General features: G+C 38.2%; 1 protein-coding gene across 1 annotated transcript; it reads right to left on the reverse strand.

The window, feature by feature from the left end:
* On the reverse strand, positions 1 to 27,745 carry ORC2 (origin recognition complex second largest subunit 2). Its single transcript, XM_089986819.1, has 6 exons — positions 27,436 to 27,745; positions 26,899 to 27,005; positions 25,873 to 26,005; positions 17,758 to 18,052; positions 682 to 906; positions 1 to 591 (listed from the first exon to the last, which is right to left on the reverse strand). Exons 1-6 carry the CDS (start codon positions 27,574 to 27,576, stop codon positions 395 to 397), a joined length of 1,098 nt encoding a protein of 365 aa, XP_089842945.1. The 5' UTR covers positions 27,577 to 27,745; the 3' UTR covers positions 1 to 394.

Raw genomic sequence — 27,745 nt, forward strand, 5'->3', positions numbered from 1 at the left:
TTAGCCGAAACCATGTTAAGCCTTAGTGATATTAGCTAACTAAGAATTAAGACTACACAAATATCTAAATTTGTGTTTAGTGTTCTATAATCTAAATGAATTACAGTGCGCTTCTGCATAACCAACCAGCAGCCAACCATCTTTACAACAATTTGGTTTCAATTCTTAGAATTTTCACCAAGAAAACACACCAAGCACCGGCGTGAAACCGAATGTGAAAGTTCCTCCTGATTTTTAACATTTGAAAATGCCTGAGGACTTCAGCTTGCAGTAGAACTCTGTGGCCTGTATAGAGAAAATAAACACTTTTAATCATCAGCGGCAATTCATCAGTTGAACCCTCAAAAATGGCTCTGTCACAGTCAGCTAGCAGTAAAACCCATGACAGTAGTTTTCATCCAATCTCTTGCAACAATTTCTCAAGAGCTTCAGTTGGAAGCGTAATACACAAGCAATCCACGCCATCAGAATTTTTTTTGCTTCTGACCAACTCATGATCTTTGAATTCTGTCAAATGAGAATTCAGTGTGACTTGACTGCTAACTAGAAATTTCTCCCGAGATTTGGCATACAGAAGATTGAGAGGTAATCCTGAAAACAATGTAAATGCATTTAAAAAAAATTAAATAAAAACATGAAGAAAATAATTTTCAATGTCAATAAAGCATAAGGTACTTTTACCTTCTTCTGGATGAGCCAGTTGATGTTCTACAAGGATCCTGAAAACACTTTGAGCATTTGGTGTCAAGCTCTGGAGGACTATTGCAGCTGTCCTCATATTTTGAACACTGCCACTATTTGCAAGAATCATGGGCATAAAGGTACTCTCCGCCTTGTAAGGTGCAAAAGTAGGGACATGGTACCAACACCAGTTGAATTGTGTGCCAACCATCTTCTTGTCCCACACTAATAAATGAAACAGTATGTTAGCACATGGCAGCAGACAACCAAGCATCCAAGAAGTTCTGTTCCACGGATTTCAAAGCCATTCTTAATGCACATCAAGGATGCAAAAATTGAAGAAGAACAATGTTTAGTGTGAAGAGAAAAAATTTGACAATGGCTATGTGAAAAAGGTGTTTTAGGTGTTCGGGTCCAAACCTGACCCACAGCCATCTCTTGTATGTAAGTTTTGTTACTTTTGTTTCGGGTCTGGATATTATAATAGATCCAGACCCATGCTGTACATCCAAATATAAATATAAAGTTAGGTCACGATTTCTTTAACACAGAAATCGTGACAGCCGCAGACCCCTCTTGCATTCTCTTCTTCGTTTCTCTCTCTCTCCTTTCTCAATACAGGTACAGGTGAAAATTCTAACATGGTATCGGAGCGGAGATCCATCTAAAGGCCGAAGAGGATTCCGACAGGTGCGACGATCAGAAATTTGAGTTTTTTCGTTCCTTCCCTTTCTACTCTTCTATTCTTCTTCATTTCCTTTCTTCCTCTCCCATTCTTCCCCTCTTTCTGAAATTTCCTGTGTACCCACATCTCGCGTGGGTTTTATATTCTAGTGGATCTGAGATTCACGTGAATCCTATTCACGTGAACCCAGACCGTGAAAAAGGGGTGACAATATTTCACGTGAATCGCTGAAATCGATTCACGTGAAACACCAAACCAATCACGATTGTTAATTCAAATCTGTTTTCGTTTAATATTATCTGCTTGATCTCCTTTGTTGGTACTATTTGTTTGATCTTCCTTTTGCCGAATCTCCTCCACGAATCTACCTTTGCATATTCGAATATTACAGCTTTTCTGGTGATTCTTTATTGTTTTGCTGTGCAATTTACTTCTTGATTATCCATTTCTATACTTGTCTGAAAATATATCTAACATGTGAAAGTATTCTTCATCACGTCAATCTCAGTTTTTGGAGTGTATAGAAAAAGGTTCAGTCTCTCTATTCTCTGAATCTGACAGCCTGCAATCCTCTGTTCATCGAAAAAAGGGGGGGGGGGGCTGAGCATTTCGTGAACACTCTTGTTGATTTTCATTCTCAATGGATCCTTATTCCTCTCAATCAAATCTTTCTTCAAGTTTTCTCAACCAACTTGTTTCTGAAAAGTTGAATACCTCAAACTTCTTGATTTGGAATAGACAAATTATTCCTTTTATAAGGAGCCAAGGTCTCTTAGGTCACCTGGATGGAACCACTCCAGTCCCACCAGAATTTGTGCCGAGAGAAGAGAGAGATGATAAAGGGGCGAGTTCGATCGTGTATGTCAAAAATGTAGAATTTATCAACTGGGAAAAGAAAGATCAATGAGTTGTTGCATACATCACTTCAACCCTGTCTCAAGAGGTTCTTGTTGCCATCCCTAACAATTGTACAACACTACAACTCTGGGAGCAACTGGTTCAGACGCATTCGCAGGTTTCACAAGCGATGATGGTTTTTCTCAAAAGAAAATTTCAGTTGCTAAGAAAAGATTTCATGACCATCATGGAATATTTGAACAAGATAAAGATTATCACAAATCAACTTGCAGTTATAGGATGTGCAGTAAGTGACAGTGACATGGTGCAACAAACACTGAGTGGATTGAAATCTGACTACAATATGAGTCACTTCTGTGAAATTGTCTATGACAAGACAATACGCATACGAGCACAAATACTTTAGAAAAGGTGTGCCCGAAGGCACTCTCACAACACTTGAACAAAGTACGCAAAAAGCGTAAAAATAGCAAACATGCAATAATGCATGTATTTCATAAAAAGAACAAATGCTTGAGACTCTCAAGCTTATCAAATACAAGGAGGGAACACCCCTATTTATACAAATGCAAGAGAGTGCAAAGGGGGGGCTCCCAAAGGAGTCGTTGGGAGCCCCCAACTGTCACATTTGTGACCGTTGAGGGCCCCCAACGACTCTATTGGGGGACCCCCAATGCACATTAAAAAATGTCAAAAATAAAAAGAAAAAAAAAGAATTACAAAAAATAAAAAAGAAAGTTACAACATATTCCAAAAGAGAATATGCGCGAAACAGGAAATGACAAAAATACCCTTTCGGGTAAATATATATAAATATATATATTTATATATATAGAGATATATGTACATATAATATATTATATGTAAATATATCTCTATGTATATAAATATATATATTTATATTTACAATAATGATTTTTAGGAGATACATTTTAACAACTTCACTATTGTGCCTCCCTGTCCTTCCTACCTTTGATGAGCTACGAGCTCAATTGATTCAGTATGAAATGATTCTGAAGGGTTTCTCTGAAGAAACTCACATTCATATAAATTCCCAAGAAGTTTTTGCTACAGGAGTGACTTATGGTAGAGGACAATGACTAGGAGGACAAGGGCGAAGTGGACACGGAGGACGTGGTCTGCTTCCCACTCCCAATATGTTAGCTCATGCGCAGGGACAAAGATACAACCTCACTTGCTTCCTTTGTAACAAAAGGGGGCATATCAAGGTGAATTGTTGGCATAATCCAGAGAATAAAGGAAAGGGTCCACAGACAGAAACCAAAAGAAAGTTCACAAATATCAGAGACAATGGAGAAATTAAAGATTTGCTGATATCTGCCTTGTCAGAGTTCAAATTGAAGCAGAGTGATGAAGGCACTTGGTTTGTCAACTCAGGGGCAGCGACTCATGTGACAGGCGATGCAGGTAAACTTTCTAACCCTATTCCTTATTTTGGAAAAAGTAAAATTGTCACTAGAGATGAATCCCACCATCCTGTTTCCCATGTTGGAAAAACTGTCATTCCCATGTCATATTCCACTCTTACACTTTCTGATATTCTTCGTGCTCCCGACATCAAGAAAAATATTGTCTTTGTTTCCAAACTTATTGATTATAATAATGCTTCAGTTGAATTCACTCTCTTCTCTGTGCAGGTCAAGGACCTACGCACGAGAGAAACATTCGCTGAAAGAAAGAGATGAGGCAATATGTATGTCTTTGAAGAAGCTCCATGTTATTTTGTCGGCCCTGTTCATCTGGATTCGAAGTCTTCATTAGAGTCGTATTCATCCTCTTATGCTAATGTTTTTAGTATTTCTGAATGTAATAAGTCATTCTTATGGTATAGTCGATTAGAACATTGTGGGAGTCATTTTATTGAGAAACTTGTCTCTAATAATCTCATTCCAAAAGAAAGTCTCAATGGGGATGAGAGAAGTCAGAAGTGTCACAGTTGTCTTTCATGCAGAAGTCATGTATTGCCTTTTCATTCCATTAATAAGAGAGCTTCAAAACCTTTTGAGATAATTTGTTCCGATGTATGGGGACCTGCCACAATTGTTTCTGGATCCAGGAGCAAATACTATCTGATCTTTGTTGATAACTATTCTCGATACACTTGGATATATTTCATAAAAAATAAGTCGGAAGTCTTTCCTTTGTTTCAAAATTTTCTTTCTTTGGATAAAAATCAATTTTCTGAGTTCATTCAATTTTTCCAATATGATTGAGGTGGGGAGTTCTCATCTCGTGATTTTATTTATTTTCTTCAAAATAACGGAATAGGAAGAAGGGTGTCCTGTCAACACACCCCACAACAAAATTGGATTGTTGAGCGAAAACATAGGCATATCGTTGAAAGTGCCATGAGTATGCTTCATGACAGTAACTTCCCATCACCTATGGACAAAAGCTTTTCATTCTGCCGTTCATGTGATAAATAGATTGCATATGGTTGTTCTGGAAAATAAGTCTCCTTATTATTGTCTTTTTGGAGCTCACCCTAGTTATCACGATCTGCGTGTCTTTGGATGTGTTTGTTATGTGCATATTGATCAGTCCCTGAGAAACAAGTTTCAGGACAAGGCTCAGAAGTGTAGGTTTGTGGGATACGCAGATGACTACAAAGGATATAGGTGTTATAATCTAACCAACAGGTGCATCAGAATCTCAAGAAATGTTGTCTTTGATGAGAAAAATTTTGATCATGGTACCAACACAATGGATATGTCCCCTAACACAACTGAAGTTTACTATCCTTGGCTGAGTTCAGAACTTTTTGCTAGTTCCAATGAAGCTTGTTCTCTAGATTGTGTACAACGAGAAGAAGAGATGATTGAGAACACTGGGACATCGAGATCGCAGAATGAGAATGAAGCACCATCATTCGTATCGGGCAGATACAAAGGCATTTCCTATTCTAGACAGAAACCGAAAGCATCAAATCATCCAGATCATGTCTCAGTCACCGATCCTACTCCCTCTCATACTCTTGAGGTCAGAAAATCAAATCGCATACGACATCCTATTGACAGGTGGGTCAGCTATAACAACTTCACCTTGGATTTTCAACTTTTTTTAACTACACTCAATAAGAAAGAGCCCACTATGTACTATCAGGCAGTCACTTCTACCAAATGGGTAGAAGCCATGAATGATGAAATGCAGGCATTGCATGAATGTAAAACCTGGGAAGTTGTTCCCAGACCACCTGACAAAAATGTTGTCGGATGCAAATGGGTCTACAAAATAAAGTATAAGTCAGATGGGACCATTGAACGATACAAGGCAAGACTTGTGGCAAAAGGGTTCACTCAAGAAGATGGGCAAGACTATGATGAGACCTTCAGTCCGATGATGAGAATGGAAACAATTTGAATTATTCTTTCCCTAGTTGTTGAACATGGATGGAAGTTGAGTTAGCTTGATGTGAAAAATGCATTCTTGCACGGGGATTTGAAGGAGGAAGTCTATATGGAACAACCCCCTGGATATCAAGAACACAATTGCAAAACACATGTGTGCATGCTAAAGAGAGCTATTTATGGGCTAAAACAAGCATCTCGCTCTTGGTTTGATAGTTTCTCGCTTGAGATTCAAAAACATGGATTTGCTTGTTCTGTGTTGGACCACTCACTATTTATTTTTAGAAGTCAGAATGTGACTACTCTACTATTAATTTATGTTGATGATATCGTCATCACAGGGAACTCTGAAGCACACATCCAAGAAGTAAAAAACTTACTAGGTCAGAGGTTCAAGATGAAAGACCTTGGTGTCCTGCGCTATTTTCTTGGTGTAGAAGTTGATAACCAAGCTCATGGCTTGACGCTCACTCAACACAAGTATACCGTGAATGTTCTCAGCCAGGCAAGCATGAAAGACTACAAACCTCTAGGAACTCCAAGTGTGCTTCAACAAAAACTCAATGCTCATGATGGAGATCTGTGTGACGATCCCACCAGGTATCGCAGTCTAATAGGAATGTTGCAGTTGAAAAAGGTGCAAAAGGATCTAACCCGGGATCCGACCCGATCCATGTAAAAATAAATGTGTACAATATACGTTATTTTTTAATCGGGTCTGGATACACCAGACCCGGATCCAAACCTCTGTAAAAAATTAAGTTATAAATGAATAGTTTAGGTCACGATTTCACACTGAAATCGTGACAGCCACTCACCTCTTGCTTTCATCTCTTTGTTTCTCTCTCTCTCTCTTTCTCAACGCAGGTACGAGTGGATTTCTAACATGGTATCAGAGCGAAGATCTGTCTAAGAGCAAAAAAAAAGGGAAGGAGGTTTCCGGCAGGTGCGACCATCGGAGTTTTGAGGTTTTTCCCTTTTTTCTACTCTTCTTCGTTTCCTTCTTCTCTCGTTCTTTCCTCCTCGTTCTTTTCCCTTTTCTGAAATTTTTTTGTGTACCCACATCGCACGTGGGCTTGCTTCTCTCTTGGATCTGAGATTCAGTTTTTTTCCCCTTTTCCTACTTGTTTCCTTCTTCTCTTGTTCTTTCCTCCTCGTTCTTTTCCCTTTTCTGTTTTTTTTTTTTGTACCCACATCACACGTGGGCTTGCTTCTCTCTTGGATCTGAGATTTACGTGAATCCTGTTCACGTGAACCCAGATCGTAAAACAAACAAAAACAAAAATGAGTGGCTGAAACCCAGACCTATCGAGTGCCCCATTTCATTTTTTGTTGGATATTGCCTGCGTGACTCCTTTTATTGCTATCGTTTGTCCAATCCCCTCCACGCATATATTTCTACATATTCAAATATATTTGTTGTGAAGTTCCCTTTCCTGTTTCTCTTTGCTACTTGTTTGAAAATATATTTAACGTGGGAAAGTTTCAATATCAATTTTCTCGAGTGCAAACAAAGGGGTTCAGTCTCTCTATTCTCTGAATCTAACAACCTCTCTATTCTCTGAATCTGACAGCCGTAAAAAAAAAGGTGGAGAATTTCGTGAGCACTCTTGCTGAATTTCATTCTCTATGGATCCTTATTCCTCCCAATCACATATTTCTTCAAGTTTTCTCAATCAACTCGTTTCTGAAAAGTTGAATACCTCAAACTTCTTGATTTGGAAGAGGCAAATCATTCATTTTATAAGGAGCCAAGGTCTCTTAGGTCACCTGAATAGAACCACCCCAATCCCACCAGAATTTGCTCCGAGAGAAGAGAAAGGTGATCAAGGGGAGAGTTCGATCGTGTATGTCGAAATTTTAGAATTTCTCAATTGGGAAAAGAAAGATCAATCAGTTGTTGCATACATCACCTCAACCCTGTCTCAAGAGGTCCTTGTTGCCATTCTCGACAATTGTACAACACTACAACTCTGGGAACGACTGGTTCAAACGTATTCGCAGGTTTCTCAAGCAAGGATGGTTTTTCTGAAAAAAGAATTTCAGCTGTTAAGAAAAGACTCCATGACCATCATGGAATATTTGAACAAGCTAAAGATCATTACAGATCAGCTTGCAGTTATAGGATGTGTTGTTAGTGACAATGACATGGTGCAACAAACTCTGAGTGGATTGGGATCTGACTACAATATGAGTCACTTCACTATTGTGCCTTCCTGTTTTTCCTAACTTTGACAAGCTACTAGCCAAATTGATCCAGTATGAAATGACTCTGAAGGGATTCTCTGAAGAAACACACATTCACCCAAATTCTCAAGAAGTTTTTGCCACAGGCGTGATTTATGGTAAAGGACGGGGACGAGGAAGACAAGGGCGAAGTGGATACGGAGGGCGTGGTCTGCTTTCCACTCCAAACATGTTCGCTCATGCGCAAGGACCAAGATCCATCCCTACTTGCTTCCTTTGTAACAAAAAGGGGCATATCAAGGCGAACTGCTGGCATAATCTAGAAAATAAAGAAAAGGCTCCACGGACAGAAACCAAAAGAAGATTCGCAAATACCAGAGACAGTGGAGAGATTATAGATCTGTTGATATCTGCCTTGTCAGAGTTGAAATTGAAGCAGAATGACGAAGGCACTTGGTTTATCGACTCAGGGGTAGCGACTCATGTGACAGGCGATGCAGGTAAAATTTCTAACCCTATTCCTTATTTTGGAAAAAGTAAGATTGTCACTGGAGATGGATCCCACCATCATGTTTCTCATGTTGGAAAAATTGTCATTCCCATGTCATATTCTACTCTTACTCTTTCTGACGTTCTTCATGCTCCTGATATCAAGAAAAATATTGTCGTTGTTTCCAAACTTATTGATGATAATAATGCTTCAGTTAAATTTACCCCCTCTTTTGTGCAGGTCAAAGACCTACGCACGAGGGAAACATTCGTTGAAGGAAAGAGACGAGGCAATATATATGTCTTTGAAGAAGCTCCATCTCATGTTGTCCGCCCTGTTCATCTGAATTTAAAGCCTTCATTAGAGTCATGTTCACCCTTTTATGCTAATGTTTTTAGTATTTCTGAATGTAATAAGCCATTCTTATGGCATAGTCGATTAGGACATTGTAGGGGTCATTTTATTGAAAAACTTATCTCTAATAATCTCATTCCAAAAGAAAGTCTCAATGGGGATGAGAGCAGTCATAAGTGTTCCAGTTGTCTTTCATGCAAGAGTCATGTATTGCCTTTTCATTCAATTAATAAGAGAGCTTCAAAACCTTTTGAGATTATTTGTTTTGATGTATGGGGACCCGCCCCAATTGTCTCTGGATCTGGAAGCAGATACTACCTAATCTTTGTTGATAGTTATTCTCGATACACTTGGATATATTTCATAAAAAATAAGTCAGAAGTCTTCTCTTTGTTTCAAAAGTTTCTTTCCTTGGTCAAAAATCAATTCTCTGAGTCCATTCAATTTTTCCAATGTAATGGAGGTGGGGAATTCTCATCCTGTGATTTTATTTCTTTTCTTCGAAATAACGGAATAGGAAGAAGGGTGTCATGCCCTCACACTCCTCAACAAAATGGAATTGTTGAACGAAAACATAGACATATCGTTGAAAGTGTCATGAGTATGCTTCATGACAGTAATCTTTTCATCAACCTCTGGACAGAAGCTTTTCATTCTGCCGTGCATGTGATAAATAGACGGCCCATGGTTGTTCTGGAAAATAAGTCTTCTTATCACAGTCTTTTTGGAGCTCATCCTAGTTATCATGATCTGCGTGTTTTTGGATGTGTTTGCTATGTGCATATTGATCAGTCTCTGAGAAACAAGTTTCATGATAAGGCCTAGAAGTGTAGGTTTGTGGGATATGCAGATGACTACAAAGGATATAGGTGTTATGATCTCACCTACAAACGTATCAGAATCTCAAGAAATGTTGTCTTTGATGAACAAAACTTTGATGACAGAGCTGACGCAACGAACATGCCAACTGAAGTTTACTATCCTTGGCTGAGTTCAGAACTTTTTGCTGGCTCAAATGAAGCATGTTCCTCAGATTGCGTGCAACAAGAAGAAGAGATGTTTGAGAACATTGGGACGTCGGGATCACAGAATGCAGAGGAAGTACCGGGCAGATACATAGGTATTGTCTATTCTAGACAGAGACCGACAGCATCAAGTCATTCAGATCATGTCTCAGTCGCCAATCCAACTTCTCATACTCTTGAGGTCAGAAAATCAAACCGCATACGACATCCCATTGACAGGTGGGTTAGCTATAACAACTTCTCCTTAGATCTTCAACTCTTTTTAACTGCACTCAATAAGGAAGATGAACCCATTATGTACTATCAGGCAACCACTTCTACCAAATGGGTAGAAGCCATGAATGATGAAATGCAAGCCTTACATGAATGTGGAACCTGGGAAGTTGTTCCCAGACCACCTGACAAAAATGTTGTCGGATGTAAATGGGTCTACAAAATAAAGTACAAGCCAGATGGAACCATTGAACGATATAAGGCCAGGCTTGTGGCAAAAGGATTCACTCAAGAAGCAGGGCAAGACTATGATGAGACCTTTAGTCCAGATTCAGAAACATGAATTTTCACGTTCCATGTTGGACCACTCATTATTTATTTTTAAAAGTCAGACTGTGACCACTCTATTATTAATTTATGTCGATGATATTATCATCACAGGAAACTCTACCGCTCACAATCCAAAAGTAAAAGGCTTGCTAGGTCAAAGGTTCAAAATGAAAGATCTTGGAGTTCTACGTTATTTTCTTGGTGTAGAAGTTGATAACCAAACTCATGGTTTGACACTCACTCAGCATAAGTACATCGTAGACGTTCTCAGCAAGGCAGGTATGAAAGACTGCAAACCTCTAGTAACTCTGAGTGTGCTTCATCAAAAACTTAGCGTTGATGATGAAGATCTGTGTGATAACCCCACCAGGTATCGAAGCATAATAGGAATGTTACAATACCTCACATTCACCAGACCTGACATCGTTTATTCAGTCAATCAAGTATCTCAATTTATGCATGCGCCACGTACTGGACATATGGAAGCGGTCAAGAGAATCCTTAGATATCTGAAAGGGACTATTGGGGATGGATTGATATATTCACCACACTCATATGGCAAAGATGAGCACGAACTTACTGTATATTGTGATGCAGACTGGGCAGGAGATCCTGACGAACGAAGATCTACATCAGGATATTGTGTCTACATTGGAAGAAATTTAGTCTCTTAGAGCAGTAGAAAACAAAAGGGTATCGCTAGATCAAGCACTGAGGCTAAGTATAGATCCATGGTTGCTGCTACTGCCGAAGTCACATGGATCAGGCATCTACTAACTGAAGTAGGAGAAAAGATCTCTCACACTACCTTGCTATGTGACAACCAAAGTGCTATCAACATGTCATTTAATCCAGTACATCACATTCGTGCTAAGCACATTGAGATTGACCAACACTTTGTGAGACAAAAGGTTGAAGAAAAAGAGATTGAACCTGAATTCATCAGTACTGAAAGACAAGTTGAAGACATATTTACCAAAGGGTTAACAAAGGATCGTTTTTGGATGCTTAAAGGCAAGTTGTTCATGGTCCAAAACCATGATCAACTTGAGGGGGGTGAAAAAGGTGCAAAAGGATCCAACCCGGAATCCGACTCGATCCATGTAAAAATAAATGTGTACAATATACGTTATTTTTTAATCGGGTCTGGATACACCAGACCCGGATCCAAACCTCTGTAAAAAATTAAGTTATAAATGAATAGTTTAGGTCACGATTTCACACTGAAATCGTGACAGCCGCTCACCTCTTGCTTTCATCTCTTCGTCTCTCTCTCTTTCTCAACGCAGGTACGGGTGGATTTCCAACAACAGTATCTCACATTCACTCGACCTGATATTGTTTATTCAGTCAATCAAGTGTCTCAGTTTATGCATGCACCACGTACTGGACATATGGAAGCGGTTAAGAGGATACTTAGATATCTGAAAGGGACCGTTGAGGACGGATTGATATATTCACCGCAGTGGTTGGGCAAGAATAAGCGCGAACTTACTGTATATTGTGATGCAGACTGGGCAGGGGATCCCGATGAACGAATATCTACATCGGGATATTATATCTTTATTGGAAAGAATTTGGTCTCTTAGAGCAACAGAAAACAAAAGGTTGTTGCTAGATCAAGCACTGAGGCAAAGTATAGATCTATGATTGCAGTTACTGCCGAAGCCACGTGGGTCAGACATCTCCTAACTGAAGTAGGAGAAACGATTGCTCGCTCCATCTTGCTGTGTGATAATCAAAGTGCTCTCAACATGTCATTCAATCCAGTTCACCACAGTCGTGCTAAGCATATTGAGATTGACCAACATTTTGTAAGACAAAAAGTTGAAGAAAAAGAGATTGAGCCTGAGTTTGTCAACATTGAAAGACAAGTTGCAGACATATTTACAAAGGGCTTGACAAAAGATCATTTTTGGATGCTTAAAGACAAGTTGTTCATGATTCAAAACCATGATCAACTTGAGGGGGGTGAAAAAGGTGTTTTAGGTGTTCGGGTCCAAACCCGACCCACATCTATCCAAACCCGACCCACAACTATCTCTTGTATGTATGTTTTGTTACTTTTGTTTCGGGTCTGGATATCCCGTGTTGTACATCCAAATATAAATATAAAGTTAGGTCACAATTTCTTTAACACAGAAATCATGACAGCCGCAGACCCCTCTTGCATTCTCTTCTTCGTTTCTCTCTCTCTCCTTTCTCAATACAGGTACATGTGGAAATTCTAACACTATGTGCATTTGATAAGTTCGATCATACTTCGCAACAAGTACTGCAGCCAGCACATGTAACTCATAGGCTACTTGAATTGTAATATCCCAAAATTTTAAGTGAAATATGATAAAATTTTGAGGCCTATTTTATGATTTTCGAACACGTGGTTGCGTTTGTATCGATATTTCGAGAAGAATGATTTATTTTGCTAAAAACGGAGTTGAAACAGGTTCAGAGCGCGCCCGACAAGTTTTGGGGGTAAAATGATTATTTCGGAAAAGTTATGAGGACAAGTATGACCTGAGGGTCACAGTTGTCCAAAACTGTGTTGATAGACTCAAAGACATGCATGTCATTAACTTTTGACTTAATGGCACATAGGTAAAATTTCTTTTTAGGGATTTATGTGGAAATTCCATAATTATAAGAGGGTATTTTGGACCTAGTCACTTTAACTAGATGAGAATCTAGTCAGTGAAATTAAAACCCCAACCAAACTGAAATCTAGTTGGACCTAGATTGGATCCAATTAGGATCCAAAACCCAAAACACAAACCCCATACACGTATTAGCATTCTCCCTCCACGTTTTGCTTTTTTTTCTCACCACTTGTCACTCACTTCTCACCATATGTCACTCCCCACGCCTTACTCCCTACCAATAAATACCCATGTACGAGCCCTTCTTTTCCCATTTCTCAATCTCTCTCTCTCTCTCTCTCTCTCTCTCTCTCTCTCTCTCTCTCTCTCTCTCTCTCTCTCTCTCTCTCTTCACCACCAGTCACTCCCTTACACTTCCCCTTTGCACCTCCACCATCTTTGCCACCACCCTTCTCCTTTGACACCACTGCAGCCACCACCTTGCTGACACCATCACCGTTGCACCTTCACACCACCGTTAGCCACCATTTTTGCCAAATTTTTGGAGCAGCCACCACTTTCACCAACCGTGCACCATCGTAGGAAAATACAACTTTTCGAGGTAGCTAATTCTTACGCATATTGCTTGGGATTATGTGAGATTAAAATATAGATATATATGTTTGTAATACATACCTTTATCATGTGTAATTATTTTGACGAAAATTGGTAAAAACCCTCGGTTTTGAAGAAGAAAATCATGTTGTGAAGCACAGGAGTCAACTCCTGCAGGCCAGGGTCGACCTCTCCTTGTTTCACAGAGTGGTTAGACAACCCAAGGGTCGACCCTTACGTTTGAAGAGTCGACTCTCGGGATGGCCTTATTAATCTGAATTAGCAAAGGTCGACCCTTGCATCTGAAGAGTCGACCCCTGCTGAGAGTGTCAACTCTTTTTCTGAAAAGAGTCGACCCTTCTGAAGAAAGACTCGACCCTTGTATTTTGTGAAATCAACTCTTATGCATATGAATCGACCCCTGGGTTAATTATTGCTGAATATTGCTGGATATTGACCCTTGAGTTGTTGGGTGTCAACTCTTTTGAAAAAGAGTCTACAACTATATGCTTGTGAGTCCACTCTTTTTAAAAAGAGTCAACCTTTTTGAAAAAGTGTCGATCCCTTATGCCTGTGAGTCAACTCTTTTGAAAAGGAGTGAACCCTTTTGAAAAAGAGTTGACCCATGTATGCCCATGAGTCAACTATTTTGAAAAAAAGTCGACCTTTCCGAAGAAAGAGTCGACCCCTGTACCTTGAACTGACCATTGACTCTTTGTGAGTCGACTCCTCTAAGGAGAGTTGACCCTTGTATCTTGTAAATCAACTCTTTTGAAGAAGAGTCAACCCCAAAACTTTGTGGGTTGACTCCTATGTTGAAATTATCCCTCTGACCCTGGTTGCGGGTTTAAGATGATTTGAACCCAGAAACAAGTTGTTTAACCGGATAGGGGTATGATGAATCATGATATCTTGTTGGTTTTCAAACACTAATGTATTGACTATTGGAACATCTGAACTAGTATGCATAATGAAATGAGAGGTTACCTTTGACAATATACATAAACTATTGTGGCTCATGTAGGAGCTTGAGGTTTGGGGAAACCAACTGATATTTGAGGTATGGCATGCACTTATTTTCATAATGTAAGGCATGAAAGGCATGTGTGTACGAGTGTTAGCTTTGTAACAGGCTTGGAGGTATGAAGGACCCTATGAGTGCAAAGGATGTACACTATAAATGATTAACATGCACACCTAAATAAATGTTGTCCCATCGTCACTTGCGAGATGCTCGAATGATTCAAGGCACCAGAGCAATCAGATGAGTTATGAGATAGACAAACCTCATAACCCATTACAACCATTAGCTACCTTTGAAAGGGTAGACAACATCCTAGTTGATCTCTAGTCCCTCGTAAGTTAGGAGACCGGGGATATCGATGTGTCATAGGTCCCCAACTACTGCAGTTAATACATGATGCATCCTAATTCTTGTTTGCGTCAAGCGGGAGCTATCTCCTGGCCATAGGCCGTCCGCTTGAGCTCCCGAGCAGATAAACCTTCGGGCAATAAAATATAATAGCATAATAAACACTCAAAGTGTTCTGTTCTGTTATGATGTCTAAAAGTTCCCGACGTACCCAAGGGAGCTATCAATTCAAGAGAAACAAAGACCTTGTTAATCACACAATTTTGTATTGAAAACATGCCTAAATATATTAGATAGATAAGTATACATGTTGCATGGTTTTTCATTTTATATCTTCCAAGCTGATAATTCCCATGAATACTTGAAATGTGATATATGTTTTAATGTTATATAGTTCCTTGCAATTGTGGTGTATATACCTGTTAGACTTTCACGAGTCGAACCCCTTAAAGAGAATGCAGGTGAGGAATGACTTGTTGAGCAACACGGGCCGGAATGCGAGACAAGGATGATGGACGAGGACTTCTATGCACTAATTTTGATAAGCTTGTTTTGTATAAACCTTTTACCCCTTTTATTTTGGAATGACATCAGTTTTTGCTCGAATTGTCCCTGTTTTATTTACGAGCACTTAAAATTACTCTGATTTGTTTGGAAAGATTCAGAATAGAATTCTCATTATTAAATCAGGTTTCAAGCCCTACGGGAGAAGTTGGATCCTGACCTACGCGGTTTACACCACACCTGTAACCTGCTTGAGGTTTTCTAACTTAGGCCAATCAAACAATTCCCGTTGTGCTCTAAACCTCGTTTTAAACCGACAAAGAAAAAAATTCAAATTTTCCTTAAATTTTTCAAGTTAGAAATTTGAGGGAGTTACATGAACTCCACTAGCTCAGTTGTCCAATAATGCAATTCTAGATGCACTTCTAGACTAATGCAGTAAGCTGATAAAATTCAAAGTTTAGCAAGCACTAGGTAACCACAATATTTTAGTATCTTGACATCATAGGTGATGAGGAGTGTTAACTATAATATAAACGCTAATAGGATCTGGGTCTAGTAATCCTAATCCTGTGTGGGGACAGATTTACAAGTCTTGTTTCTCATCATGCACATCTAGATAAAACTTGTGACCCACAATCATTGTTGTACTTCATCACAGTCCCCCTGAAGGTCATTATAATTCGCCTCTTCTCCTGGTTAAACAAAAATCATGCTATCTCATATGAAGTTTTATTCCTTCATCTATCTTGTGTAGTGTGAAATATTATTTTTTAATGCATATTTTCCTCTTTCATGTGAGACCAATATTTTTTTTTCTAATTTTGATAGACAAGCTGGGGGATAACCCCTGAGGAAATTGAACCCGTTATGATAGCTCAATCTAACCATCCTGCTATCTAATGATAATCTGCCACTTTTACTTGATGCTTTTGGTGATTTAACAATTTCATTGAAAAGGAAGAACACAAGGTGATAGTCAATCTAGAGCTAGCACTAAACAATGATCCCTGACCAAGATAATAGCTGAGGTGGTTTGGTCCTGACTTTTAACTGTTTGGAGTCTACTTCTTTGCCCTTGCTCTTTTTTTCTGTAGCACTGTAACTTATAACAAGTAGAATACTAACATAGGATGGTGACTGAAGAATAATGAGGTGGATTTTCATTATAGCAATGTTTAGAGCAGGTACAGTTACTTTGCATACATACTCTTGCATCAACTATTAACTGCTACATGAAGACCAAGATAACAAGATTTCAGATGCTCAGATAGATAATCTTCAATGTTTTCTCCTGTGATGTTTAGGATCTGAAGGAGAATGCTATTATGCTAGTGCATAAGTCATTTCCTGCTTGGTCATTGCACTTTGTATCTACCAATAGGGGCCTTCAGACATTTCCAGATGCATTTTATGCACATTAGAGCAACAAACTAATACTGATCAATGAAACAACTTGTTATACAACTTTCTGTACTGCACATAGCTGTTAAGCATGAGTTGGAGTAACAGCTCTTCTTTTCAACTATGCAATCCAATTTATTGTGCCTTTCACAATTTGGCAAGGTCATGATGGCATGAGAGGAATGATAAAAGGTGCAGCTCTTCTGATTAGTACATTTTTTCCCTCTTCTGGTTCAGGGAAAATGAAGGTAATATGAATACAAGTAAAACAATAAAATGGTGGCAACTTGATTTAAGCGATTATGTTCTGCATTTTCATATGATGACATTATTTATTTTTAAGAATACGAAAAAAACACTATCTAAACAAGTGCATAATCACAATAAAGCCATACTCAAGTGGGTGGATGGGTAAAACAAATCCATGTAGTTGGTGATATATAAGGCCCAAAAGACAGACATTTTGGTAAAGATCTAAGTAGTCAAAAGCACTAGTCAGCACCTAGGCACAAACACTCTAAAACAATTGAAACAAACACATAATTGATGAATAAAGCTAAACAATTAAAGCATAATTACATTCCTAACATTCAAACCCATCTAAACAAATATTTGTTCAGTTGTGTTTGCCTGGAGACCACAAAATAATATAATTATCAGTAATAAAAATAGAAAATTTCTAAAGCATTGCGAAACTTGCATGTTTCTAAATATACAGCCAATTCATGATTATAATGTTTTAGACATTATTAAAAAAAACATAAAATATCAACCATGGTGTCTCCCTCACCTAGGTATTTGCCTAGGCACCTAGGGGCTCCTAGGCAGTAGGCTTGCGCCTAGGTAACCTAGGCTGGATTTTAACTACATAGGTAAAGATTATTGTAACTATTTTGAAAGCTTAAGTTGAATTTTATGTATAATATTTTCTTACATGAAGGGAAATAGCAGATAAATATAAACCAAAACAATATTTATTAGAAAAAGCAGCATGAGGTCCAGTGATACTAACATGTAACTAATTAAGCTTGATCAGGAAGTTAATCTGAGAAAGAATCATCCAGAAATAACACTCGAGGTAGATATGATACTCACAAAGAAGTGCATTAACATGGTCAATAGATGCTATGAGACAAACTTGAGAGCAGCAAGCCAAGCGGGCAAGGTACTGCTGTGATTCACAATCCCGCAAGCCAGGCCCATCTATATTGTGAATGACTAAATAAACAATGCAATCATTGTCTTTTGATTGTGACCCATCCAAGAACTGAAGAAGCTCCTCCATGGACAGTGACCCAAAGGGCTGAGTAACTTTTGACTTGTTCCCTGAGGAAATCCTCTTTTTGCTTTTCATCTCATCCCATAAAACCTCAGCCATAGATGCTACAGCCTACATGTAGACAACTAAGTCTCAATACGTGGAAAAGAAAAAAGAAAACCGCAAATTGTTTCCACCTACTTGGTAATTAAAGAGTGATAACGTGAAAATTAAAAGAGAAGTTAAAGACTGTTCCTATTTATTTATAGTCATGAGAAATTTGCACATTTGCATCAGCAAGGAGTTTTTGTTTATCTAAGCACACGCTAAACCACTTGTTTGTGTATATTCTCACAGACAATTTGTGACCACCTATGCATTCTATATACCTTCTTAATTTTAATGTATTCGACTATCCTTTTTCCAGGAAAAATGAGACCAAAAGTTCAAATATTTTGATGCATGTTTGCATATTTGTAAAACCTGTAAATTTTGATGTTATGAATAAGAAATCAATTTCATCTACAAGTTAGAAGCGTGTTTTTATCTTTTAAATGTCAATTACGGATATTTTACATGTTCAATTACTCTTTTCTGATCAATAAGGATAAAATCGTCATTTCAAGTATTATTTCAAACAAAATATTGATTAAAACATTTAAATTATTATTAAAATTTATTATTTTAGTGAGCCACAACTCATCTAGGTGTTTTCGAGGTGTTTTGAACTTAACAAGACACATTTTAATGGTTTTCGGAAAAAAATCTTAAAAGGAGTATTTTGGTCATAAAATAATTTATGAGAAATACTCTAATCAATAAATTACTATTTTAGAAAATACCAAAACCCTTCAACTATTTAAAATTAGATGAGTATTTAATTCGAATAAAATGTGAGAAACTAAATTGGAAAAAAAAGTTGAGAATTTTATAAGGGACCCGAACTCTATACGGGTTGGACCCAAATGGATCGACCTAAACATAAAATTTTAAAGATTTTACACAATAAAATGAGTACTGTATACTATTTTTTATCATGGCTTTGTTTTAAAACAAATTTTTGTCTAAAAATAACTATTATTAGTTAATTAAGTTTGAGTTTTAATTGTGTTTTAGAAATAAGTGTAGTTGGATCCAAACTGGATCCAAATAGGACCTGGTTCGCTCTATGCGCCTATGAGGGGATGCGTGGAACCCACTAGGGCACCCGACCCCCCTTCTCTTCATTTTCTTTTTCTCACCTAGCTGAAACCCCATCTAGCAACTGCACGACACCCTCTTCCCATTTCTCCATTGTCGGAGGTACAGCGGGGGTTGTCTCCTCTTCTTCATCTTCTTCTTCGTTGGACGGCCACTCTCCCCTGGTTTCCCTCTTTCAGCCGAATACCAGGGCCACAGCCGGACCCTGCGCCACTTCACTTGGAGTGGCGGGTTCAACTTCCAAAACCCTTCTTCAGTGAGTCCCTTCTCAGTCCCTCTTTATTTTTTCCCTTTGTTTCCCTTTTATATTTGTTTTAATTGTGTTTTTTTCGATGGATAACTGGTAGAATGATGTTCCTTTGGAGAAGGCTCAGGCGATCATGTTTTTGGCTAGAAATGGGACTTCTACGCCTGGGAATCCTCAGAATCCTAAGGTCCAAGTGTCGTCTGTGGCTAATGCCATTCACGATGGGTTTCGTGGAAACACAGTGGCATCAACTTGTTTCGGGTTTCCTAGCCCTGTTTCGGGAACTTTGCAGTTACAACCATCAGGTGCTCAATCTGCTAGTGAATCTACAAGTGTTGATGAATTGGTGGGAGTTAAAACCATGAGACCTTTAGCTCACAACACCCAATAGGAGCCTTCAAATATAACTTGTCGGGCAACTGCTGCAACTTTGGTTTCAAGAGAAAACAGGCTTCATTCAAATGAGGTGACTTCACAGATCAGGTTGTAATGGAATCTCATGTTCTTAAGAAGCAAGTTTTCTGACTTTAGAACCTGGGACCTGAGCAGAATGCACTGGAGAACTTGTTATGTTGTTGCCTGTTCGCCGAGTTAATCTATGTTTTGCAGTAACCAAATTTGGTGAGGTGGAGATATTGGTGTATGCAGCATTTTCTTCTCGGTACAACAACTACGCCTTCATCCCGAAACAATTGGGGTCGGCGATATGAACCAAAAAAGAAAATCATTATGGGTCTTCCAGATGAATCCTTCTCCTCCAATCATTTCTATCCAATGCCATGTCCTCGGTGAGGTTCAAAGCATTCATATCCTTTCCTATCATCTCCATCCAAGTCTTCTTAGGCTTACCCCGACCTCTTTTAACTAATATATTTTCCCATTTCTCCATCCTTCTAACTGGAGCATCATTAGGCCTTCGCCGAATATGTTCAAACCACCGTAAACGATTCTCTCTCATCTTATTTTCAATGGATGCAACACCTACCTTCTTACGTATCTCCTCGTTTCGAATCTTATCTTTTATTGTATTTCCACACATCCATCTAAGCATACGCATTTCAGCTACACTCATTTTTTGAATATGATGTCTCTTGGCAGCCCAATATTCTGTACCATATAGTAAAGCAGGCCTAATTGTCGTCCTATAAAACTTTTCCTTCAACCGCAATGGCATTCTACGATCGCACAACACTCGTGTTGCACTTTTCCATTTCATCCACCCAACCTTTATCATATGATTTACATCTCCATCAATTTCTCCATACTTTTGAATGATAGATCCCAAATATTTGAAACAGTCATCCACCGGTATTTCTTGTTCACCAAGCTTCACTACACTCCCATCACTACTTCGTTGCTTACTAAACTGACATTCCATATATTCTGTCTTACTCTTACTCAACTTAAAACCTCTTGCTTCCAATGTTTGTCTCCATAATTCTAACTTAGCATTAACCCGAACTCTAGACTCATCAATCAAAACAATATCATCAGCAAACAACATACACCACGGCACATTTTCTTGAATTGATCTCGTAAGTTCATTCATCACTATAGCAAATAGGAAAGGGATTAATGCAGATCCTTGATGTAACCCAACCGTTATAGGAAAATTGGTTGTCACCCCTCCACAAGTGCGGACATTGGTTATTACTCCTTTGTACATATCTTTAATTATACTAATGTACTTGAGAGAAACACCTTTCTTCATCATTGTCCACCAGAGAACATCCCTAGGTACTCTATCACATGCCTTCTCCAAATCAATAAAAAACATATGCAAATCTTTGTTTCTCTCTCTATATCTCTCAATAAGTTGTCTAAGAAGATGTATAGCTTCTATAGTTAATCTTCCAGGCATAAAACCAAATTGATTCTCCGATATCATGACAACCTTCCTCAACCTATACTCAATCACCCTCTCCCAAAGTTTTATAGTATGACTCATGAGTTTTATACCACGATAGTTTGTGCAATCTTGTATATCACCCTTATTGCAGATCCTTGATGTAACCCAACCGTTATAGGAAAATTGGTTGTCACCCCTCCACAAGTGCGGACATTGGTTATTACTCCTTTGTACATATCTTTAATTATACTAATGTACTTGAGAGAAACACCTTTCTTCATCATTGTCCACCAGAGAACATCCCTAGGTACTCTATCACATGCCTTCTCCAAATCAATAAAAAACATATGCAAATCTTTGTTTCTCTCTCTATATCTCTCAATAAGTTGTCTAAGAAGATGTATAGCTTCTATAGTTAATCTTCCAGGCATAAAACCAAATTGATTCTCCGATATCATGACAACCTTCCTCAACCTATACTCAATCACCCTCTCCCAAAGTTTTATAGTATGACTCATGAGTTTTATACCACGATAGTTTGTGCAATCTTGTATATCACCCTTATTCTTATATAGAGGCACCAAAGTACTCTTCCTCCACTCATTAGGCATCTTATTTGTCTTAAGATCATATCATAGGACAAACCAAAATCTAAAATCCTTTCTCCACTTTTGTTTCTTTCTCCTATACCATAGCCTCCATGGATACTCTCAAATCCATCCCTACTAATGCCTACATGTCCATTAAGGTCACCGCTGATGAAAAGTTTTTCTCTATAAGATATCCCTTGTACTACTCCATCTAAATCTTCCCAAAATTGACGCTTAATGGAATCATCTAAACCTACTTGAGGTGCATAAACACTAATAATATTAATAATATCCATACCTAATACTAATTTAATAAGTAAAATCCTATCACCCTTCCTACGGACCTCAACTACATTATCTATAAACTCACGACTAATAACAATCTCTACTCCATTCCTATTCCTATTTATTCTTGTATACCAAATCTTATATCCGCAAGGTTTTTATCACTTTTGCTTTCTCACCTACCCATTTGGTCTCTTGTAGACATAAAATATCAATCTTTCTCTTACACATAACATCTACTAACTCTACCAACTTACCAGTTAAAGACCCTATGTTCCAAGTGGCTAACCTAATTTTATGGTCTTAAATTATCTTCTTTACCCTCACCTGTCCAACAAAGTGAGGGAACCCTTGCCTATTTGACACCACACCCAGGCGCCAGTGTGACGCCTCGCTTCTGGGTGACGACCTAGCAACCCTTGCCCATTTATCACTGCCTCTGAGCCTATAAAGTACAGCGCGTCGTTCAGTAGGGAACGCCCCAACGAAATTCTCATATTGGTTCATATTCATAAGGTGTGACTAAGTTTTTATGTTGGTTGTCACTGGCCTACCGCAACCCTCCTCCTTTATCCGGGCTTGGGACCGGCAGTGTACACAGGTGTGACTAAGTTTTTCTTCTCAGTAGTTAATATTTATTGGTGGTTTACCCTATCTTTCTGAATTTTTTAGAATTTCATATTTTTAGAGCTTTTGGCATTTTCAACCGCGCACCAAGTATTCAGTGCATCGTTGCTTGAGCGGTATTTGCGGATTTCGAAACCCCTCGGTCTTTTGGGTTTCGATTTATTGTTTTTCACATTATTAAAGTAAGATACCTTAATTGAACTTGTAGAGAGCATGTTTATGCATTTATCTTGTAAGCATGATGTGTGACTTTAAATTCTTTACTAAATTGCAAATATAAATTATGCGCACACACCGCACGTAGTTGTGAATATCTAGGGATGCTATGGTTGCTTATATATTTAACTGATTTGAGTGCAGGATATACCAAAAATGTGATACTTATGCTAAGTATCAAAATGGCTATAAGCCAGTAGGCATTTAACGCAATGCAATGCGAAATACAAATCGGGTAAATGCCCGTGGTAAGTAGATGTTGCAAATGCATCCTACAATAATTTATTTTATTGTACGCAACACCTTCATGCTCACACACTTCACTTAGTTGTGGATATCTAGGACTATGTGATTGTAATTCAGAGATCATGTTCATCATGATTGTAGTTAGTTGAATATAGAGTGTGATTGCCGCAGATATACCTGTGTATGAGTTTGAATGTTCGTACACTTATGAATGTGTAATATGTAATGCAATGTGTGCCATCATACATTGGTTTGCGCATATTACGTTGTTTTGTGTGTTTTCATGAATCTGACACATGGGGCACATACAACTTCTATGGATGCATGTAAGTCGTGTTCGATGCATACTGTGAATGTTATATATATTGTCTGGTCATATAATGAACTCATTTATTCTTATAGGAGAATGCATGCGAATGTTATAAATTGTTTTGGACTCGTATGTCTTGTTTGCTTGAGAAACATGTGTGTATGATGTACACTGAGATGGTCAATAAGATTTTGACGTACCCTTTCTTATGCAATTATATCTAAGGTGATATATTAATTCATATGGTGAAATAATGTATATATAATTTTCATCCTGTGTGCATAACTCGAATTATGTAAGAGTTTAGTGTTGAGGTTTAGTTGATTCGTATTATGAATTGTGCATGTTCACGTATGCATGCATAGAAAATGTTTTGTTTATGCATGCTTCGATGTTCAATTTACGAAATATAATGTTCTTTGTGGCGATGATATGATATGTAAGATAATATTCTTCCATATGATATGACTTAAATGTCACGTGAAGTGAATTTATGAATGCATGCGATAAATATTTAAGTTCAATAGGGAATTATGCTTCATGGAACCATGTTTAATTAAATGTATGATTTTATGACTTTAATGCCATACAAAGTGATGTATGATGTGATGCATATTGATTGTATACATGCTTATGCTCGTGTTGGTGGCTATAGACCCTGAGAGAGGTCAATTGTATTGATGCATGTATGTCAATAATTTTCATTGGATATGATACCTGTTGAGGAATCGTTCCCCAAAGGATTCTCTCTGAGTGTATGCATGACTAGATCAGGTAATCCAGTTAGAGCGGTAAATCTCTGTGAAGAAGTGCAGTATCAAAGAACGGGTAGCCCACGAAGACGGTATATTTTTGTGAGGAAGTGCATTGTCCAAGACTAGACAGACCATCCATCTAGGACGGTAACTCCTTGTGAGGTTGTACATTTCCTAGACCAGATGATCTGGCATGGATCTTGTAAATCTTTATTATGATTAAATGAAATATTATGATGAAATGTGATGATCTTCTAAGTTGATTGAGATAGCTAATTATAAATTTATAGATTAAGATTTTATGTTATAGTATGATTCTATGCCGAACTCAGACGTGAGAATCAGATCATTATTGATTTTAGATCTTGACATGAAGTTACAATTGTGATGCTCATGACATCGTATAGGTGAATGACACATCACACCTACAAATGACTAGGTTGACTACTTAGGTGAATGACACATCACACCTACATAGTTTTGTGGCAAATGATTGTATTCTGATTGTCTGATTTGAATATATCCCACCTATATATCATGATTGATGTGTAACATGAATATCTAACTGATTTACTTAGAAAGCATGTGTGCATGTTTCACGTTGGGCATGGTCAAATAGGATTTGACCCATTGTCTATAAGAATTATGAATGCATATAAAAATGATGCAATGACCTGAATGCCTTAGATGCATGTATATATTCAAGCGATGACTTGTATGTCTTGAATGCATATGAATTATGCTTTATGATGTGGCTTCATGTTTAATGATATATTAAGTGATAAAATGTTTTTAAATGCCTTATGTTTAAATGCTTGAATGAATGACTTAAGGGATGTTGTTCTCTTGTCTATTACTTAATGATTAATGAATAATCTATCATGTTTTCACCTTTAAATGCTTCATATGTTTTCTTTAAGTTTGAGTTTGGGTTGCTCTATCAGACTTTAGCGAGTCTGACCCCGTTTTATGGGGGACAGGTAATGCAGGTAAAATATGATGGGTAGTTGAAACAAATGAATGATCAAGCTGCATCCTCGAGAATCCACTCTTACCTTACGATCTTGGTAGACATGATTTTTTTGTTTTAAGTACTTGATCATGTAAGGACTAAATTATTGTTTTTATACTCTGATTTGAAATAGAATTAAAACTCTTCATATTTCAGTCTTGTATTGTATATGATTTAAAATTTGTATATCCTGTACATTTTGATTCGATTGTTATCTTAAGTGTAACCTCACCCAAAGTCTTAATCGCTTTTTAAAATCGTTTTCGCATTATAAGATTTGATTTACTTATAAAAAAAATGGTCTCAAAATTTTAATATTTAAACAATAATTAAGGTTAAAATTTTGGGGGCATTACAATAATAAATAAAAATGTCAGAAAATTCCAAGTAGAATATGCATAGTTTTTCTGTTGTTTAGATCTATCTTTGTACCTGATGCAGGTTGCAGTGTATCGAAGTATTGAGATGGGTCAGAAAAGATGAAGCAAAGACAATGTCATCTATGGATATGTAAGTTTTCCTCTTAAAGTGAAAAAATACATCCAAACAGTGCACAATAAGCAGGACATGGAACGCTCAACTTAAATATAAAATCAATCAGCCAATAAAACATACATGCTTGATGTTGATGGATTGAAGATAGCCATTGATGACAATAACTCCATGATCAGCCAAGGTCGTTGAAGCAAAATCTTCAAGTAAGGCCTTTTTAGAACCAAAACCATGCATTAGAAGTCCAAAGCCACACCTGCTAAACAAAAACAAAGTTAAAGACTATAATCAACATGTTTTGGAGTGTAACTGACCATGACAGCTGAATCTTTGCTTTTAGCTCGCACTATGTTCACCCAGCACAAAACAATCCAAGAAAACTCACCATAAATAAGTAGGTGGTCGCATGAGAATGAATGAAAACTACAACTTTATCATCATTAAACAAGACTAAGGCTCTGTTTGGGAGCCTTGCGTTGAGATGGAAGCACCATTTCCATGTGTTGCCAAAATATGGTTTTGCCAAAATGTGGTGTCAATACCAACGGGGGCTCCCGCTTGTCTTGTAGGAGCAGCTAGTGCACGTCACCTAGTGTTGGGAAGTTGCAGGTTCAAAACCCAATGGTATAGTTGTATAATTGGTAGGGATCTGCCTAACCTCAGCTTGCCTTTGAAAAAAAATGTGGTGTCAACAATGGAGTTGCCAAAAACATCCTCCTGTGAATGGTGTTGAAATGTGATGTTGGGGCTGCCAACTCCATTCCCAATGCAGTGTTTTGGCAACACCACTGCTCCCAAACAGTAGACAGCATGAGAGCACTGGGGGAAGCTGCAACAGACCTCCTAGTCAAGGCTCCCAAACAGAGCCTAAGTCACATTATTGAAGGCTATTAGAAATTGCGACCAAAGGTTGGATCATTGCATAGATAATGAAGTAAGAAACTCGAGTGACTTTCTCTAAAACTGTCTACAGTTATAAGTTCTGTAAACAGCAGAACAATAACCGCATCCAGAATTAATCTTGCATTTGATACAAACTAAGTACACCATATCCAAAATGTTGAAAAGCTAACAGGTGGTTAGGCAACTAAGAAGCCAAACTTTAACAGAATCGAGATGCCGATTGCCAAGGACATAATGTGCGCAAACCTGAGCTCAAAACTCCATCTTGGATATAAGCTTCTATAGCTTCTCACCAGAGATGCTGTCTCTTTTTCATGTTTGGGTACTAGACCAGATGCTGCCTGTCTCAACTCCTGATACCATGGAAGATAAAAATTCGAAGCGGATTAAACTCTATCCAGAAAAAAAGAAAGGAAAAAAGAAAAAAGCCAGAACTCCATGGATTTTGACTTCCCCCGCTGAATGAGAGCAACTTTATTTGCATGAATGAGATTTAGCATGCAAGACATTGCAATCACTGTTGGCTGAACAATGAAATTTATGGTCAGAATTTTGCGTTCTCAATAATAAATCACTTCTGTCAATAAGTAAGCAACTGGGCAGGGGCAACACAGAGCACCCCAATAGTATAGCTGCTATCGTTTAGCATACAAACGACTAGAACCAAATACTTGCCTTGCAATGATCATATCAATCCTAAATCAATCATCTCCCCACAATCACTTAGCACCGTTGAAAAAGCTTAAATGGTTCCCGAGAGAGAGAGAGAGAGAGAGAGAGGACCTGTTCGTCGATAGGGTCGATGTCGGAGAGCTTCTTGCGGAGTTTCTTGCCTTTGGGTGACCCCAATTCCTTCGCCAGGAAATAGTTGCGGCAGAAACCGAACTCCTCCAGCTCCTCCTCCGCTCCGTCCTCCACCTCCATTGTGTGTGTGTGTGAGAGAGAGAGAGAGATGGGATGGTGGGTGGCTCTACGCGTGGCGCTGGGACATGACTGTATGTTGCGACTTTGGGAGAAGATTAGGGATTTTGCTTGGCGGGAGAGAGACGAATCGGTTTTGATTTCCTCGTTTTTTCACTATTTTCTCATGGGC

This window comes from Nuphar pumila, chromosome 14 (assembly GCF_984573655.1).
Source record: "Nuphar pumila chromosome 14, dmNupPumi1.hap1.1, whole genome shotgun sequence".
Lineage (NCBI taxonomy): Eukaryota > Viridiplantae > Streptophyta > Magnoliopsida > Nymphaeales > Nymphaeaceae > Nuphar > Nuphar pumila.